Source organism: Cololabis saira, chromosome 9 (genome assembly GCF_033807715.1).
Source record: "Cololabis saira isolate AMF1-May2022 chromosome 9, fColSai1.1, whole genome shotgun sequence".
Lineage (NCBI taxonomy): Eukaryota > Metazoa > Chordata > Actinopteri > Beloniformes > Belonidae > Cololabis > Cololabis saira.
Window position 1 is genome coordinate 35,025,414 of NC_084595.1, and position 10,335 is coordinate 35,035,748.

A 10,335-nucleotide genomic window follows, 5' to 3' on the forward strand; every position below is an offset into this window, starting at 1 on the left:
TTATATAGTCAGATGAAACCAAAATAGAACTTTTCTTTTTCATTTTTTCTTTATAGTTGAGATATACCTGTGATGAAAATTACAGGCCTCTCTTATCTTTTTAAGTGGGAGAACTTGCACAATTGGTGGCTGACTAAATACTTTTTTTCCCCACTGTATCTGTCTTCTTGTAAATAGAAATAGTCTCTGTGAGAATTCTATTGAAAACAAAGCATTATCGTCTTTTTCTAACATGAAGCTGACATTCTCAATAATTTGAAAACTTAAATGAAATATAATTTATTTAAGGAAACATAATTATTATTAGTTGTTATACTAACTTTATTTTGGTCATTCAGGCTAGATGGCTTATACTTGTTGGATGTAATTATAATCTACCCTATAGCAATCAGAGTAGCAAAAATAAAAAGGTTTACAAATCCATAAATGATTAGGTAAAAATGTTGTCAATACACAAAATGTCTTTTTTTATATTTAATTGCACTTTCCTTCAATGCCTTAGATTTTTTTTTATTTTTTTTGGGGGGGGGTATCATGTAATTAGACTGTAATGTTTATAATGATACAAATGGAGATTTCCCACATTGTGTTCTCACTATTTACTGTGTAGGTACACGATAAGCCTGCAAATGAGCTTGGATGACCGCAATACCATCTACCAGAGCCACTATTGATTTTGCAAAATCATTTGTATCAGTTTTGACTGAGAGAAATTCAGCATGAGCTTCAGGTGTCAGGTTTTGAAGTTACACGATGCCATGTCCATGCTAATGTGCTGATTAAAATAAATTCAAAATTGAAACTCAACGGTCTTTATTTATTAAATAGCTTTTTGGGACTTATGATAAATTATGTGTGTTCACTTATTTTGTTTAACTAAATGCATTAAAAAAAATGTTTACTAATATTACACATGTTTGTCAGTAAAGTGTCACCTTTTACAGTTTAAATGTACACGGAAAGCACCAAAAATGTACAGAATCTTGGTTAATTTATGGGTTTTTTTTTTGGTCAATTGCCTTGTTTAATACATTATTTAACTTCTTGATTCTAATATTTTTGATTATGCACTCATTTAGATTATTCCCCCAGCATTTATCCGTGGAAGCAGAAATCAGGTCAAATCGCAAGACGTGACATAGTTTCGCCTTAAACTACATTTCCCAGAAACACCCGAGAAATCCACGTCTTCACTTCATTCACTTCCGCCTTTGCGCGATGACGCATTTTTTGCCTTGTTGGAAGGTGGTTTCCGGAGTAAGTGCTGAGAACCGTAGCAGCCAGACGAGAAACCCTGATTACAACCGAGACACAACTGCTCACACTCGTTCAAATCAGACTCGCTATCCTGTCGTCAAACGGTAAGACAATATGCACGTCGGCTTAAATACTGTCGCACATTTATCAGTGGCATTAAAGGCATGAGGGGCCACGCCCTCAGTGTATACTGAAAACAGGGTTATTGTCATACTAACTCAGAAACACACTCGTTATTAAGTGAATGTAAGGCGTGTTCTGCTTTTTGCAGCTACAATGAAAAATGCACGTCCATTGTGAGGACGTTAAAACTTCATGAAACGCTGTTCTGGTGCTTTTCGATGGTTATTCCATTAACGTCCAATGTTATGATGCAATACAGTGCTCTTGCTTTTAACCCCGTAACAACACCCTGCATCGAATCAATGTTGGTATTCTTTTACATTTAACTGTAGGTTTAATATTTTGAGCCACAGCTATGCGGGTTATTTGTTTTGACAGCAGATATAGTGAACTCGTGACAAGGGCAGGGGGCGTGTCTGAGTGAGGGATGAGCTCATGCTGGAGATGCTGGTGATGCAACACCGGCATGATTTATGTGTATATTGTACTTGTTATCAGCTGCTGTTGATTAAGCATAATCCCCTTTACTTTAACCCAGAAAAACTCTTGCTTCCTTCTGGTCAAAACAGTCATGCATATGTGCTTGCAGCCTCCACGTGGAGCCAAAGACAAATGGTGCAGCATCCTGTGATTGTAACCACCCACCGTAAAGCCTGATTTATGGTGCTGCGTTAAATCGACGCAGACCCTACGCCGTATGGTACGCGGCGACGCGCACCTTACGGCGTAGGCTCTGCGTTGGTGTAACGCAGAACCATAAATCCGTCTTAAGACCCTTTTGTGCTGCAGCATCGTGCTAGTACGGTGGCTATCACTTGAAGGATGTGCATTTTTGGGAACAAAACGATTCCTGAACGAAGTTATCTAAAATGAATTGTTACTCAACTTGTTAATGTACAAATGTGTGCCATTTTAAGACAATATCCAGTGTAAGGTGGAGAGGGTATTCTGGGTTTGAAATGCATTGCCACGTGCAAACGCTGGCAAACAAAGGAGAGGGATTCATTGTTCATTGATAAGCTAGGGCTCAGTTCAGAAAGAGCCCTTGTGGAACTATTGCAATAAGAACATGTTTTCAAAAGTAGCTGAATAAATAAACCAGCATCACAGCATATTCTGGTAAAATCCTAAACAGATCAAAAAATGCTTATTTTAACTGATTAATAATCCAGGATCTTCAAGCCATGAAAACACTAGAACAGTTAAACATATTTTTTTTACATATTTTTAATACATTTTGTGTCCTGACATAGAAATGTATTCTGAATACAGGTGTATATTTTTATTAATCTCCCCTTTAACTTCACTGCATCTAAACTGCAGTCTATGAGACCATGACTCAATTTCCACATTTTTAAACACCTGTTTTGCCACAGATGTCGGTTGCTGATGACCTTCCAGACATGGATGGAGTAGACCTGTTAGGACTGCTGTTCCAGGATGGACAAGACGGCTCCGTTGAGCCCCTTTTTCCTGATGGGAATGGCCTTATTGATTCCTGGCTTTCTGAACAAGATGTAAGAATGAATTTGTAATAATGGAAAATTAAACTTGGAGGATGTTATTTAAGATACATAACTACTGAGCATATTGTTTCTTTTGAGTCAAACTTGTGCTGTCTTATTTTCTTTGTATGGTTTTGTGAGGAGCCTAAATGTTTTTACATAATGATATAAATGCACTTTAAACTGCATACCAAACACAAAAGAGGGAAGCTATTGAATCCAAGTGTGTTACGGTAATTGTTTTATTGTATAACTGTCTGAATATGACTGTTTTTGACTCTTAGATGCTGCCAGGTATGGACACTGAAGATTTTCTGTCCAGCTTGTTAGATGGGGAAGACAACACGGAGGCCATCTGTCCCTCTCATTCTCCTTTGGGGAGCGACAGCGGCATTTCTGATGACAGCAGTAGCGGGGCTGGACACAACACTCTTCCAGGATGCCCGAGTCCTCACAGTAGTGACAGTGACATTGTGCCCAGTCCCAGCTATTCTCAGCTGAGCCCGGTGCACTCTGATCCCGCTCTGACCTCTGGAGAGCTGCAGGCCGAGAGCTTCGAAGCCTTAACCGTCCAAGCAGACCACAGCTACTCTCTGCTGCAGAGTGGACTCACGGACATGGACATGCTGCAGAGTGTGCGGGCAGAGAAGCCAGACACAGATGTTTTTATTGATCTAGGTTTGTACTGTTGGCAAAAAACTCTTAAATAATGGAACTTATTATGTGATCAAATGAATTTAGTGTTAAATTAGCAATTTTCATGTGACAGATGACCTGGTAAGCGATGCAATGGAGGAGGACGTCACCAGTGAGCTGCCTTGTACTTTGTCCATTGAGGACTCAACAGAGTCCGATATAACAGACACGGTTAGTTTCTCTTGCTCCCATAACCAGACAAAGGAGTCTTCATTTAATATGGTTGTAATGTTTGACACAGCCAATGAAGCACAATACAAATGTACTTTATGCTCTAGTGAAAATAGAGAAATTGTAAAGTCTTTGTTTTCCCCCCATCTAGTTCCATTTTAAAGAGATTGTTCTCACTGAAGAGGAGAAGCGGCTTCTGGCTAAAGAGGGAGCTACCATTCCCACGCAAATGCCTCTGACAAAGGTATTGTTTAGTTTATGCTGGTTTGCTTGAGCTTCATTTTAATAACTGATACCATTTTAATCTGCAAAATACTGCAAATGTAAATGCAGAAGTGACAATGATTACAGCCCATTTTGCAGAATAATCATTAGTTTTTTTTGCCGTTTTAAACATGCACCTCTTGTGTTATATCGCTGTATAATAGTTCCATGGTTTCTTTGCCCTCTAACCTTGCTTTATCTGGATGAATATTAAAAGCTCTCTTTCTGTGGTATGACTATTGAAGGTTGCTTTTAAACCCATCATCTAACCTGCTCTACTCTGTGTAACAGGCAGAGGAGAGGACCCTGAAGAGGGTCAGGAGGAAGATCCGCAATAAGCAGTCTGCTCAGGAGAGCCGCAAGAAGAAGAAAGTGTATGTGGATGGACTGGAAAACAGGTTAGTTGAGGAAGTGAAAATGTTCAAGTTTAACTTGATGTTGCAAGAAACACTGGAAAAACACATCTAGCATAGGATTATTTAACTTGAGACACGAGTGAAAAAACCTCCAGGGTTGAATTGGGAGAAATTCTGATACATAATCATCCCCAACTCTGGAACTGGACTATTTAAATCTTGACACTTCAAATAGAACTATATCATAAACGTTATGTAATAGTTCATTAGATTCTGAGGCTTGTAGATTTCCCTTGTTTTGTGATGTTTCTCTGGAATTGAGTTTTTGGTCGTGGACTTTTCACTACCATGCAGAGGAAAATCATGTTGGGTTGAGGAAAAGGAAGTAAGTCAGAAGACACTGCTGACTGTTGTTCAAGTTATGTCGTATCAGGACAGCTCAGAGAAAACTATGCAGACAGGATGCTCAGCCCGGTCACATTCCTGTTCCCAAACAGGAACATCCTAAAACCTGTTATTGAATGTAGGAAAGTGTTGTGGGGTGTGAGGCCACATAACACACACACACACACACACACACACACACACACACACACACACACACACACACACACACACACACACACACACACACACAGTCCAATTAAACCCAACTTATAGTCTTTTCATTGAATTTAGTTCAAATATTCTCCATTAGTGTATAGTTTTATACATGCTCCAGAAACACTAATGCTGACAGGGGATGCTTTCCTGATTCACATGAAGTAAAGATGCTGTTTTTAGGGATAGTCAACTGTTGAGAAAACCTCCACACTCATTTGTATGTCTTGCAGTTCAACAAAAGGGAACATCCAGTCCCACAAACACTCACAATTCTGACATAGTCATTCATCAGTTTTGGCAACTAAGACAACCTTTAATACTTGGAGTTATTGCTATTCAGTCAAACTAAAAAAAGCACAGAAAAAAGAGAGAGGGGACTTGGAAGGGATCTGATCAATAATTGTGCCCATATAACAGTAGTGGTGACTTATTCTATGTCCTTGAATTGCATTGCTTGTTAAATGCATGTTTTATGCATTAACACACTAATAACTGAATGGATTTCTTTGACAGGGTGGCCATTTGCACTGCACACAACCTGGAGCTACAGAAGAAAGTTCAGATGCTACAGAAACAGAACATGTAAGACATTTTGGATCTAACTCCTGTGTTTATATGTAGCGGTGCATGCACATCCACACAAGCTTCAGGAATCTAAATGTCCTTTTGTTTCCTGCAGATCTCTGATAGAACAACTGAGGAAGCTGCAGGCTATTGTGAAGATGTCAACTCTGAAAGCCAGCACCACCAGCACTTGTGTTATGGTAAATGCGTTGTTTATATTAGCATTTGTCCCCTTCAGTTTTCCGGTCTATTTTTTTTTCTCACTTGCTTATTTGTTTTATCCTCCAGGTGTTCCTGCTCTCTTTCTGTCTGATCATCTTCCCGTCAGTAAATCCCTTTGGCAAAAGCACTGACCAGAAGGAACTTTACACACCTTCCTCTGGTAAGTTGTGTCAAAATGAAGCAGAAAAAAACCCAACAACAGTGTAATATGTACATAATAATTAAATTTTTTCCAAATTGGGACTGAGATTGAAGTATTTTCCATAACTGGTCCATCTTTCCAAACTATTTTTTGTCTTGTTATTGCAGTCATCTTCCGGACCCTGCGGTCAGTGCCATCCGAAAGCACAGAGGCTGTTTCTTACTCTCCCCCCGAGGAGGAGGATCTCATCTTAGTGCCCCAAACGGTGGAAAACACTAAAGCCATCTTTGCGGGCGGCCAGAAGAATCACACTCCTGACTACGAGAGGGTGGAACAACCTGACTCGGAGACGGGTGTCAACAGCAACTCCTCAGCTGACTTCCCCAGTCCCGCTCAGGGAGCAGAGATGAAGTCGGGGTCAGCTAATAGCGCGGGGTCCTTACAGGAAGGATCTATTGACGGTGTCGTGGCCTCGGCCGTGGCATATGAAGTCCCAGGATCCAAGGATAATTGGATAGAACCAAACCCTCCGTCTGTTATTTTACCGCAGCACCGGTTTGACGAGATGTGAAGGTGCCGTGTTGATTAGTATATCCAGCAGAGGGAGACGTACTGCTTAAACTAACAGGGAAATTGAAAATAAGGAAAAAGGGAAAAATGCCGTTACTTATTCAGTTATAGGATCCACCTGTTTTCTACTGCTTTTCTCCTCCAACTGCCATCAGATGTATTGCGGTTATTTTATTTGCACTTTGTTTTAATGTCATTGCTCCAGGGGTAAAAAGCAACAACAAAACTTAACTTCAGAATGATTCATGTATTTCATCAGGGTAAACTACTGTACTTAAATCACACTCTGGTGCAGCCATAATACTTGTGATTGCTTTACTGTCGGTTGAATGCTACTGATATAGCCCTGAAGGATTTTGCCTTGTACAATGTGATTCAGATGACCAAAATTAGTCAATTTGCCATCATGGGAACATTTACAAGGAACTTGACAGAGATTTATTCCGAAAGTCCGACTTGATCCTAGTCTTATTTTATTGACAAACTTTTGATAGAGATTTATTTCGGTAACCCCCTCTAACTGATGTTGGTAGACTTGCCAAAACCTTATTTTATACAGCCATAGTAAATTATTTTGAAAATAAGTTGTCCAGTAATTTGTACTGAAAATCAGTCTGCTTCATGTATTCCACAGTAGATAGTTTGCTTGTTCTCATGAAGCTTGATCAGAGTGGTTTTATGACCACCTTATATTATGCTAAAGCCATTGCAGGACATTTGGCCATTTAGAAGACTTGTAAAGTTTTAGTATTTCCCTTGTAACAAGGGTATCCATGCTCCTTTTAATTTTGGAACACTTTGTTTTTAAGTTGTATAGTAAAGCAAGACAAAGTATGAAAAAGATCAAATTGAACCCTTGACTTTACTATTGTTGGCTTACCTCAACCTCATTTTACTTCTGCAACCTCCTCGCTTATCAGTTCATGAGAAAATTCTCTCTTTTTATATAAGTCTGAAATACCTTAAGGCCCATATATTGAGAATAAGGGGATTGATATAGTGGCTCAGTAAATTGTTTTGCAGTAAAGTGTTCTAAAATGTAATGACCTGTTTCGTCAGTGATGCGTTTTATTTTTCAGTGTATTTCTTTTGTTACTGTCAGTAATAAATTGTCTAAATTGTACGGAAACTACCTTGTAATGAATGACAGTAAGGAGATTTTAAATGTTAATCATGTCAAACACATGCACTGACATTTGTCATAGTCCAAAATTGGAATGTAAATATCTTGAATGGTTATTACTCTTTCTGTACATATGACCTCTATGTATAAGTCTGAACATCTATAATAAACTTTTTTATATATATATAAATAAGAACAGCTTTTGATTTGTTTTTACTATATGGATAAATAATATTGATGCAAATATTTATGTGAATGTTTTTGTTTTTAACTTAAAACCACATAATACCACTGGTGACCAGATGGTGGAGGCATATCCCAGAAACATCATGTGTGTGACCCTGGTAAGATGTAGCAAAGGGGCCCTCTAGTGGTGCAAAGAAGAATGTTCCTACCCAGTGTAGACTATAAGAAAAACTGGTCAACCCCTCTGAAACATCACCCATATGTTTACTGAAGGGTGTTTTGGAAGCCTCTATTTTGACATGCCATACTGGTGAAAATTGACACCAGTACATCAGGGCCAAAAATGGGCATGAGAACAGACCTGGAAGTCAGCTGGAACCAACTTACCTTTAGTTGAGTTACTGCAAGCAAGCTTTTTTAGCATAATTCGTTGAACCAATGCTAACTATTGTTACCTTACATTCATTGTGATCAAATTTGTCCAAGCATCCTCATTTCATGTGTCGCTACTGAGATGACGTCTTAGGTGAGTGCTGCCAGAGGTGAAGCACTAGTGGAGCACTGCGAGGACCCATGATCGCCCGGCTGCCACTCATGAGCCTCATTGGACAGACTGGTTGTGATTGCTCAAGGGTCGACCGAGCCCACCAGCCAAGGCCCGTGGTCAGTAAGCTAAGCCAGACAACTGTGGGTCAGTGGAGCTATGCAAGTCTTTGTTTCAGCTCTGGCAAAACTCGTTTTGGATGTTGCTGGCTCGTTTTCTGATTTGTGAACTTGGAACGGCCCTTAAATGATTCGAGGCAGCGGTTCCTCAAACGAATGACCCAGCAGATGCAAGCGGTAATAGCCATTGAACTAAATGTTGATTGGTGTCCCCTAATTAGCCCTGGTAGCTGATGCCAGCATAGCGGCCTCTGGCTGCTTTGCTGAGCTTCACAAGCAAAGAGCTAGAGGCTACGAGCCTCTAGCTCTTTCTGTTTGATACACAAGCCGCTTAACTACATAACATAGTCACACACTTTTCAAAACGTTTAAGGTTATCTCTTTGTGTTTAGGTAGGCTATATTTGCATATGGTAGAATATTCTTTGGCCACCAGAAAAACAAAGTTTTGACCCCGGCATTAAATATAAAAAATATTTTGATACACCCGGCAGATAATTGGGACCGGTGGCAAATTGGGAATCGGCCATTATTTGAAGTTTTACGGTGTATAGTTTTACCTGAAGAAGTATATATTAATTCACCCTTGTACAGTTGTCATTGATGTAAAATCTATAAATGGGGACCAAAAAGGTTATTTGAACCAGGCTTTAAATTATTTAAGTTCTGCTGCAAAGTTGGACATTTTAGCATGGGTGACCATGAAGACTTGCAGCCAGTCCCCAGTGGCCAGTAGAGGAACTGCAATTCAACTGATTTCATGTCAGAATAGCAGGGCCGGTGTAGGCCCTTGTTGCTTATTCATCAGCACATTATTAGGGCCCGAACACTTACAGTGCGAAGGCCCTATTGCATCTGTAGGAATTGTTTTCCTCGTTTTTGTTTTTTTCCTCGTTTTTCTTGTTTTTATTTTTCCGACGAAATGAGGGCCTTTTTGCCCCCCTAAACGTGCCCCAAAAGTCACCAAATTTTGCACACAAGTCAGGCCTGGCGAAAAATGTGATATTTAATGGTTTGCATTAATGGGCGTGGCCTAATGGCTCAACAGCGCCCCCTTGAAAACTTTGTGCCTCAAGTCCCACAATACAGGTTGACGTACATGCACGAAAATCGGTACACACCTGTATCATGTCGCAACTTAAAGAAAAGTCTCTTGGTGCCATGGCCGAAACCGAACAGGAAGTCGGCCATTTTGAATTAATCGTGTAATTTTGGCGCAATTTATGCCATTTCTTCGGCCGCTTCTTCGCCCGAACATGCACCCAGGTGTGTTATGCATCAAAATGTGTGTCACGATCCTGCGACGATGCACATTACTTTTCTCAGTCAAAAGCGTTACCGTGGCGACGATAGACGCCAAAAAGCACGCCCCCCCCTTCATCTGATTGGTCGATATTTGATAGTTCCTACTTTCTGCCATAACTTTTGAATGGTTTGACATAAAGAGTCATGGGTGGTGTCATCTGACTTAGTTTTGAGTCCTTGAACACAATTGGTGCAAATTAGCCCGCCCCTTCTTCTGATTGGTCGATATTTGATAGTCCCTATTTTCTGCCATAACTTTTGAATGGTTTGACATAGAGAGTCATGGGTGGTGTCATCTGACTTAGTTTTGAGTCCTTGACCTTTATTGGTGAAAATTGCGCGCGAGGGCCCATTCATCGCTGCTTGCAGCTTTAATTATTATTATTACAACGAAAGGCTCTTTCATCAGCATGTCAGATCCGTTTAATATGGCGTCAGACTTACTTATTTTCTTATTTTTTATATTTAGATATTTGAGTGGAACTCTTACATGCCAGCTTTAAGATGCTAATATTATACAGTTTTCATATATTCACTGGTTATTCCTCTGTCTATTAAGAAATCATTAGTTTTAGTTTTAATTAAG

General features: G+C 39.8%; 1 protein-coding gene across 1 annotated transcript; it reads left to right on the plus strand.

Annotated features, from left to right (window-relative positions):
- Window positions 1–1,238: 1,238 nt before the first annotated feature.
- creb3l3l (cAMP responsive element binding protein 3-like 3 like) lies at window positions 1,239–7,792 on the plus strand. The gene is made up of 10 exons (XM_061729364.1): window positions 1,239–1,361; window positions 2,757–2,897; window positions 3,170–3,563; window positions 3,655–3,752; window positions 3,904–3,996; window positions 4,308–4,414; window positions 5,489–5,557; window positions 5,655–5,739; window positions 5,828–5,921; window positions 6,071–7,792. Exons 2-10 carry the CDS (start codon window positions 2,757–2,759, stop codon window positions 6,472–6,474), a joined length of 1,485 nt encoding a protein of 494 aa, XP_061585348.1. The 5' UTR covers window positions 1,239–1,361; the 3' UTR covers window positions 6,475–7,792.
- The last annotated feature ends 2,543 nt before the right edge of the window (window positions 7,793–10,335 follow it).